At 42.2% G+C, this 10,013-nt stretch overlaps 2 protein-coding genes across 2 annotated transcripts; one reads left to right on the top strand and one right to left on the bottom strand.

Moving 5' to 3' along the window:
- Positions 1-515: 515 nt before the first annotated feature.
- On the top strand, positions 516-4,219 carry LOC134195100 (uncharacterized). The gene is made up of 4 exons (XM_062664116.1): positions 516-652; positions 714-1,016; positions 1,867-1,945; positions 2,896-4,219. Exons 1-4 carry the CDS (start codon positions 574-576, stop codon positions 4,004-4,006), a joined length of 1,572 nt encoding a protein of 523 aa, XP_062520100.1. The 5' UTR covers positions 516-573; the 3' UTR covers positions 4,007-4,219.
- A 2,713-nt stretch (positions 4,220-6,932) lies between these two features.
- Positions 6,933-8,097, bottom strand: LOC134186317 (uncharacterized protein K02A2.6-like). The gene has a single exon (XM_062654250.1). The coding sequence runs from the start codon at positions 8,040-8,042 to the stop codon at positions 7,041-7,043; it is 1,002 nt and encodes a 333-aa protein (XP_062510234.1). The 5' UTR covers positions 8,043-8,097; the 3' UTR covers positions 6,933-7,040.
- Between the last annotated feature and the right edge of the window lie 1,916 nt (positions 8,098-10,013).

The raw sequence follows: 10,013 nt of genomic DNA, 5'->3' as shown, positions 1-10,013 counted from the left end.
GGGACTCCGGATACGTGTGAGGACCAAAGCAGTATACTCTAGAGTCTAAACACCACCCTTTTCCAGTCTGGATTCTGCAGTATCAATCTATTAGAAGCCAATAAAAGTGAACGTGTTTATAAAAATGAGCATGTCTCCTAACATCGTGATTTATCTCTCCCCCCACTTCGAGGTCACGCTACGCTCTTACTTAGATAGTGCCGAAAATGCCATGTACAGAGCATGGTGATGATTGTGGCCCATCTGTGACCCCAGGAAAAAAGAGAAACTTTGTCAATTAGGGAGTGTTACACAAGTAATGTCGTCAATTTGTCACTTTGCCTTCTACAATTCTCATCAACTAGCACTCATTCTGTTCTAATTCTATAACGTCGATTGTTTTAATAATATACGTATGTACAGTATATTACTGGTCAGTCTTGTGTGACATCAAACCGTAACGACGTTCGTAATAAGAAAACATGAAAGCATCCGGGCATTCTAATTACCGTATCTTGATATCTATTATCATTGACGGAAGGGAAATCTTCGCAGAGTGCGCACGCTTTTCGTTAATATTTTCTAGCAATCGAAATGACCTTTCTTCGCTTTTACGTTTCCTTGGTCGTGTTTGCAAGCGTCTCAAAACAGTCGAACTCGACGCCAGCAAGAGGTACTCACAAAGTAGGAAACTAATAAGAGCTTTTAAGAGGATTGCTTAATTTTTATGTTAGAATCGTCCAACAGTGGATGCGGCCTTTCCAGAACGCGTTGTGCTACTGATGTTTGCAGTTGGAAGGCGTTGAAAGACTACAGCCAATCCGAGCACGTGAGTAGGTTGGCGTTGCCAACCTGGTGCTCTTCAAATAGTGCATGCCACTACTGCAATAAAACGGTACTAAATCAAAGATTATTTATTGCAAAAGACACAGAAAACATCGGTGGCACTTCTGCAAACCACAATTTTTGCCCGAGCACAGATAATTGTGACGTTTTGGGAGATATCTACAACTTGAAAAATTCTTGCCCTTGTAAAGGTATCTAGCTTAATTAAAAGACGCATTCTTATCAGCTCTCTCGCTAGATATTTTGGACTAGAAGGCTTTCTGCACTATAGCCACGCCCACAATGTTGCACACGATCAGTCGATCTACAGCAGCCTGTAACCGGCCAGTCATATAGAACTCCTACTAGATATCTATGCAGTTAGAACAGCCTGTGTCAGTTCGACAACAAATGGTCAACTGCTAGAACTGCCTCACCTCTAGCTAGACAGTGCGATTCAGTTACTGCATGCAGTGCAATGTCCACCACGATCGTTTGAACTTTTTTGATGGTGTTTTATAGATACAAGCGTGCAGGCGATAGGGCGTTCACATGCATTTCGTAATACAAAACTGCATGGCGTTCGATCTAATTAATTCTATGTGTAGTTGCTTAATTAAAGTAAAAAACTTGCAAAACCTGTACCACAAATTAATAAACATTGGCTACATGTACACATTGTTTTATAAACGTAGCAACTTATGTAGTTACATAGCTCCCTTCAGACAACACTTACCTAAAGTATTTAATTAATGATAATATTAAAGTACGATTTGCATTGCTGGTCTATCGTGAAGTGGATACACTACACTAGTTAGCTAAGTTGATATGCATGCACGCAAAATGTGTTAGACTACATGTGCCGATAAATTTGCTTTAGTAAATAATGTACATGCAAGCAAATTCAGTTCTTTATGGCGTTCTTTCAGTTAGTTAACTATCAGGAATACAAGTGACATGCCCTTCTTACACATTTAAAGTTCTAGCGAGAAAACTGATGTTTCTTTGCAACAGTTGCTGTAATAACATAGACTAGTAGTTATTTTGATGAATGATTGGCAGGGACTCCTATGTCAGGAGCTCTTTCACCACTATACTTGCAAGAAGAAATTATTCTTGTGAACTTGACCTCTTTCAAAAGGTATGTCCAGACCGATACTCATTTTTTAATTAATTTTATTCATAAAGGAACGTATTATAATTCTATGTGGAACGCCTATTCTAGAGAGACCGCTGTGTCTATTGCTTCTATTCTCTAAGCTCATTGTGTTTGATCTTATAATTATGTCTACAGGCTTAATATTAGGAGCGCAGCGTGTGCTAGCGCCCCAGCATTTGCAGGCGTGGTCATAAATACTGTAAATATGTGTGAGGGCCAAAGCTGTATATAGTACCGGTATATATACCACCCTTTTTCCAGTCCGGATCTGCCACTCATTCGTATCAGTCAATAGCTAAAAGCTAATAAAGCGAGTGTATTCATAAAAGTGGGCGTGTTTCGTAGCATCGTGAAGTTTAGCCCCCCATTTCCAGAGGTCATGCTACGCCCCTGGGCTTATAAAAATGGAAATATTTTGAAATTGATACCTTTGTATATAATTATGTGCATTTCTATTATTATTATTATTTATTTTTTATAGTTTGTCTCGTCGTTTGAAATAATTGTCAAATACAGTCGTGAAATAGACTGCTTTCTATACAAAAATTATTCTATTTTTAACCTGGCAGAACAAGACAACTCGATGTCACACACCGCCTATTGCAAACGGGTTTCAGGCAACGCAAAACATCTCTAGCTATGCGCCAGAGGAACAGTTTCTACATCAGTAGCTTATTTGCATACTGGTAGACTCTACCCATTGCGCTAATAATTAATTGAGACAATTGCATCATCGTCAATGAACTAAAATGTAAAACACTTTTAGAACGTTATTCAAATTTAAAGTGTTATATATTTATTTTTAATTTAAATTTAGAAACGAAACCGTATATTAAAAAATAAAACTTAAATTATTTAAAGATTTTACATCTATTTGCTTATAAACATTAATAAAGAAATGGTTTCTTACTAATACTGCTGTTTATCTATAGTTGCCACGAGCTCGAGGCAGATATATATGTGCATTTTAAATTGTCATTAAAAGAACCTTCGTGTGGCATTGCCAAAGTTCCTATGCATGAACTCTGTGGACCAGTAATTGTTCATGATTCTGCACACGGGTGGGATTTCTTCTGGCAGATATCGTCAACGAGCTATGATCCTGTATGGACATGGGATTCGAAGAGTGTTCATTTTATTATGTCTACTTACTGCTGTTCTTCAAGCTCATCCAATCCAAAGTCAAACACAAACATAACCGTTTTCGTCAACGTTTCGTTTGAGGGTGAAACAAAACCGATCGTAACCGCAGAAAATATTGATTTACTTCAGAAATGCAATTCTGCGTCCATGCTAAAACTAAATATCAATTATCCTCTTCAATATGCTCAATCGTTGTCTTACATCGATCCAAACACTTCTGGTTTTTCTTGCCTGCCCAAGAATGGTTACAGAGCAGGAAATGCGCTTAAAGTGCCTTATGCGTCGTCTGTTACGTGCACAGTAAGACTGAAATGTTTACAAACTAGCAGTCACATGTCGTCTAAGTGCGGAGACAAGAGACTGGAAGAAAACGTTCTCATTAGAGCGTTGTCTTCTAACTGTAAAAACGAGCTAAGCCTATCAAGCTGGTCAAGTTTATCGCACGGTGTACGAATGACATATGTAGAAACAAATGAGTTCGTGTGGAATGGATCAGTTCCAAAAGATCTTAAACATTGCTTGGTCACGCTTCAGGCTGTTCTCAATTACACCAAAAGGCAAGATCTGAATATACCAGTAAACCAAACTATCAATACAACTTTCACTGTGGAGTATAACTGTTTGAAACAAAATTGTAATGAGCCGGGCTCTCTAGGATGTGACAAAGATTCTACATTACAGTGTAAATGCAAAAGTGCGTGCACTGGGTTGACATCCTATGGAGGCGATAAGTGTGCAGAACTGCCTTGGTGTGCAAAGACATCTAATTTGGTAGGAATTGGGTTAGGTTGTTTTGTGGCAGTAACTGTCACTACCATCTTCTTCATCTGCAAGATATGCCAAAAAAGATCCTACAGAAGACTGGATCAACAACCCAATCAAAGCAACAATGGCGAATGAACTAAAACATTAGATATGTATACATGTCCATAGCACATGCAGTGTCGCGAACGTCTGTTGTCATCTTGCTGGATGTTGTTGATTAGCTGTTTCGATCAATTGCTAGATTATCTACGTAGTAATTTTACGCAGGTGTGTGCACCAGCGCAAAAAGCGGGGGTGAGGGGCTGCTCGCTCTCGCTCAGAGTAGGAATTAAAATTTTCTGTGCCAGTTAATTTTGCAAATCTGTTTACGGTCTGGCAAGCGAGGTAGTTTTGGCACTATACACACACACGCACACACACACACACACACACACACACACACACACACACACACACATGTATGTATATGTATATATGATCGTAATGACATCCACGGTGCAGTCCTCCTGCTCGTGAACATCTTCCTACGCCACTTGTGTGTGTGTGTGTGTGTGTGTGTGTGTGTGTGTGTGTGTGTGTTTGTGTGTTTGTGTGTTTGTGTGTGTGTGTGTGTGTGCAAAACTTGTAGTAGCTGCATCAGCAATTTCACAATACCAAGTTACTCTACACTAACAACCACAAGTGTTCGTTACTCTTCATCATTGCATGTGCTCGGTAACTCGTGTTAGCTAACTCAAGTAAGTGCACAGCACATTTTCACAATGAAGTCAAATGTCACAATGGAGTCGAAATTGGGGGCTTGATGGGGCACTTTGGGATTACAACTGTTGATATTAATACATATTTAAAATTGTTGATATTAAATATGCAAAAGATTTTAATTCATGGCTAAACTCGTATTTAATTAAGAATTTGCTGTAAAATACAAAATAGCCAAATACATTTATGTCAGTATGCTGCATGCTACACACTAGATAATAATAATCCTAGTCAGTTTTTCAAACAATGCATGCCCTTTTAGATCTGTTGATATCAGTGGCAATTGCAATTGACAGGCTGTGTCTGAAAGTTGAGATTACAGTCTTTAGTTAGAGAGTGTGGAGCATACAGTAAAGCAGCAGTGCCAGCTCATTTCTAGTTGCAGTCTTGCACAGGTTTGAAAACTCTTGATGGTATGTACTATATGTATACGTAGAGCACAATTAATCGAATGAGTATGTTACCATGCAACTGTTTAGTCTTTAAATTGCACCAACTCCTAGACAATTATCTAGATAGCATCGTGTTGCAATATTTTTCTAACAGCCGTTAACCCTTTTCGAATCAATTTCGCTAATTAGTAACTAGAATATGTGAAGGATATTTTTCAACTAAACAGTCAAGCTCTAAAACGTATCGAGCAAACTGATAACTATTATATAATTATTAAAAGTTTAACAAAAATTTTCTATTTGTGGTTATTAATTAAATAACTAGGCAAAATTTTGTTCAATTAATTGAATTATTGGTCGAACGCCACCTCTATAACAGCTCCTGATAACTAGGGTGCAATTCTTTGATCACATTTCCTAGCTGGACAACAATGAATTGGTCAAAACAGTGAGACCGTCCAAGCAAATCTGAGCGAACAGAATAGCCGATGCGCAGTGACGGCATATCTAACAGGTGCTGTCCACGGAGTTGAGAAATCCTGGGATAATACACCTCTTGTAAATGACTCGACTGATTCCAACAAATATCATCAACAACCAAAGATGGTACAAACATAAAATATTGCCTACAACAGCAATTCTATTTTACCATGGGTTTTCTGTTGTTCTCCCTCGTTGGTTGTAGCTTCTGGATGACATTGAAAGAATTCATAGATTAGAGCTTCAACGTTTGCACATACATGATGGGGATTGAGATGCTCCTTTTCGTTTCTTTTTCAATTTGGTGAGGGGTTCAGCCTTTGGTCTGCTCAATACGTCGATCTCCAAACGGAGGAGGATATTCTGGCCAAGTAGAGATCGAACATTTTAAGAACTTCCCTCTCAGTCAGGTACAGAGTTGTTCAGGGCAGTGATGACTTCATCAAGTCTCTGTTCAGTTGTGAGTAGTTGCGTACGGCTTGCGTGCGTGCGTGCGTGTGTCCATGAGTGGGTGTGTACGTATATATATATATATATATATATATATATATATATATATATATATATCTAATATATAAAGCTCAAATTGTCTGTCTGTGTGTGTGTGTGTGTGTGTGTGTGTACATGTTCGCGTTTGGCGGCCACGTCTTTTGTCCGTTCGCAACCGAAATCGGCACGCACACTCGGCACGCACAGGGGAAGGTTTACGTAAAAAAATTAAAAAAATTACGCACCGGGTCCCCTTTCGAGGGATCGACCCCCGCGTAAAATATCTCGACGACGCAAACGCTACACATTCCGGTTCATTCGAACACACGCCCGCACCAGTCCCGTGTAGACCCTATGCATCGCCGTCCTTCGCAAAGCTTCGAGCGATCGAATATCTCTTGCCGACGAAACCTACTCTTCTATCGCTTGCGTTTCTCTCCAAATTCTGATCGCATTTGCACCGAATCCAACCTACACGTTTTCTGCAGCAAGCGCTACACGGGGAGTGTGTCGATTTCTATCGAAACAAGCGCGAAGAGCAAGATTCGAATTCATTCAGTATATCCGGGACCTCGCAACAAAGATTGCACGTGACGTGTCCACAGACCTATCCTTACACTACAGTATCTTGCCCGTACGAAGGACGGGCCATGGATCCTAGTACTATATAAAGCTCAAATTGTCTGTGTGTGTGTGTGTGTGTGTGTGTGTGTGTGTGTTCGCGTTTGGGGGCCACGTCTTTTGTCCGTTCGCAACCGAGATCGGCACGCACACTCGGCGCACACAGGAGAAGGTTTGCGTAAAAGAATTAAAAAAATTATGTACCGGGTCTCCTCTCGAGGGTCGACCCCCGCGTAAAATTTCTCGATAACGCAAATCTACACATTCCAGTTCATTCAAACACACGCTCACACCAGTCCTGTGCAGACTGTTGTCGTGTATTCACTCAATGTACTATTCAACACACGTTAACGGCCGCTACTCTAACACTGACTCAAACACCGGTTCAGTCATCCTTTATCTACCGCAAAAACCCCAGTTCCCGTATGCTAGCAAGCATCTACAAACACAACATTTTCTCCCCCTTCTAATCGAATTGCATATTCCACCTCAAAATCTTCGAAGCGTTTGGGCCTTGTCCTCACTCGTTTTGGCCTTGTTGTTTCTGTCTCATTTTCATGATCATGGGCAGTGCCTGCATCACTTGCTGCCTCTCCTTCGACTTCGACATTTCCCCCATCGTGTTGGTTTCCTGTCATGTCTTCTGAGATCTCCTCTTCCCCATCAGTCCAGCTGAGTACTGCAGCTGTATTTGCAACACCAGCTGGCTTCGCCACAGCAATTAATTGGTCAGCATGCCACAGACGTCCATCTTGTAGCAGGTAAGTGTCCTTCCCTACCCTTGACCAGACTTCTACTGGATCGGACAATTGCGACTTCAACTTATGGCCTCTTAGCGGACGCTTTACTCTTACCCAACTTCCGGGAGAAAAGGACGAAGCTCTAGCTCTCCTTTTATGATCTACATATGCCTTCATCGCTGCCTGTTTCCTTGCCACGACCTCGTCCGCATTCTTCAGCTGAAGTGATCCCTTCTTATCTTGCCTAGGAATCATCTGGGATAAGGGCTGCCGAAGCTTTCGGCCCAACATAACTTCTGCTGGAGATTTCCTCGTAAGTGAATGCGCCGTAGACCGGTAATTAAACAATGTGCTTTGCACTGAACTCTCCACTGAACGTCCTTCCAACAACCCTGTCTTCAGGCCTTGTTTAAGCACTTGATTGAATCTTTCGACTCCTCCATTTGCTTTTGGATGATACAGTGGTGTGAGAATATGGCGAATACCCCGTTCTCGTAACCACTGCTGAAACTCATACGACCGGAACTGAGGTCCATTGTCCGTTGTTATCGACTCAGGAAACCCCCACCTAACAATAAGGTCTTCCAAAAACTGCACAACCTCTTGCGTCCGCACTTGTGAGCACAGTCTTACTTCTGGCCACTTTGATCCCAGATCATGAACTACAATAGCGTATCGCTGGTGAGCCATTGCTATTTGAATTTCTCCAAAGATATCTACCTGAAGTCGTTGCCACGGTACCGCTGTCCAAGGAGTAGGTTGTAAAGGAGTAGGTTGTAATGGAGCATGTACAGGTTGGCGAGACTTCCCGCTGACAAGGCAGGGCTCACAATCTCTCACCATTTGCTCAATTTGGCGGTCAATCCCAGGCCACCAGGCAAACTCTCGGCATCTCTGTTTCATACGAACAACCCCCAAGTGACCCTCATGAGCTAGCTGTAGCACCCGTTTCTGCAGCAACCTTGGTACGACTATTCGATTCCCTCTCATCAGACAACTCGACTTTCCACCCACAGGTGCCAACTCGTGTCGAACATTCCAAAAAGGACGGAACTCTCCTTTGACATCGTGCCATCCTTCCCGGACGCACCTTAAAACCGTTTGGATTTCTGCATCTGCACCTGACTCCCTTTCCATTTCATCCAAGGGTACCCCCGGGCTCCATGTGCTCAACAATAATATACATTCTTCCACATCATCAGAGTCCCATGCTGAATTCTCAGCTGGAGCTGGTGACCTCGACAGTAGATCAGCAACTTGATTGGAATGACCAGGTCGATATTCCACGCGGAATGTATACTTGTACAGCCGTTCTGTCCACCGGTGTAATCGCAATGGCCTTTGACCTGTTCCTGACGCAGATAGCAGTGATACCAAGGCTTGGTGATCGGTACGAAGTACAAACGGTCGTCCAAACAAAAATACATGCCACTTCTCACACGCCCACACACAGGCCAATGCCTCCCGTTCTCCCACAGCATATTTCTGCTCTGCTGGTGACAACGCACGGGACGCATATGCCACAGGACGTTCCTGTCCATCTTGTATTTGAGACAATACTGCCCCAATAGCTACTCCAGAAGCGTCACACGACACAAAGGTGTCCGCTGTGGATGAAAAGTGGGCAAGAACTGGTGCTGATGTGACAAGCTGTTTCAATTTGTCAAATGCCGTTTGACATTCAGTGGACCATTCCCAATGGGCATCCTTCCGTAATAAGCACCGCAAAGGAGAAGAGATATCAGCATAGCCCTGCACGAACCGGAGGTAGTAATTTGTCATACCGAGGAATGAATTTAGTTCTGTCACTGATGTCGGTTCTTTCAGTCTTTCAACTGCTTCTATGTTAGATGTTAGAGGACGAATACCACTCGCCGAAATACTGTGTCCCACAAATGATATTTCCTTAACTGCAAAAGTGCACTTGTCCACATTTAGTGTCAAATTGTGATGTTGTAGTCGTTGAAACACATCATTCAGTCTCTTATTGTGACTTGGTCGATCTGGCCCATGAACGACAATATCGTCCATGTAGACAGCAACTCCTGGTATTCCGGCTACGACCGTAACCATGACTTTCTGGAAGGCACTTGGGGCCGATGCCAAACCGAATGGCATTCTCTTGAACTGGTAAGTCCCCTTATGTGTTACAAATGCTGTAATAAAGCGACTTTCCTCTGCCAAAGGTATTTGCAAGTACCCCTGGTTTAAGTCCAGCTTCGAAAATACTGTAGATCCATAAAACTCTGCTGCTACAGTGCCTTGCCAAAAGTCATGGTAGTGCCAAGTATTTCTTGTTGTTTGCAAAGCACATACCCACAATACTCAAGTTATCATGCCCACAATACTCAAATTGCACGATAGCCATAAAGCAACACCTAATGAAACTCGCTGGATGAATCTGTTTGAATTATGCCTCCACGCAAGGAAATGACAACAGCTGAGCGGTCTGAAGCTGTTGGTATGTGGAAGGCGGGAAAGAAGATGACACAGATTGCCAAAGCGCTGAAGCGGCCATTGACAACAATATCGAATCTAGTGAGAAGGTACAATCTCAACGGACATGTTCATAACATGAAACGAGAGGGAAGGCCAAGGAAAGCAACAGCAAGAGATCTGCGCCATTTGGAAAGAATGGTGAAGGAGAACCGACGGAAACCA

This window comes from Corticium candelabrum, chromosome 1 (genome assembly GCF_963422355.1).
Source record: "Corticium candelabrum chromosome 1, ooCorCand1.1, whole genome shotgun sequence".
NCBI lineage: Eukaryota > Metazoa > Porifera > Homoscleromorpha > Homosclerophorida > Plakinidae > Corticium > Corticium candelabrum.
Note: the sequence above shows the minus strand (reverse complement) of the source record. Positions and strands in the feature narration are given on the sequence as shown.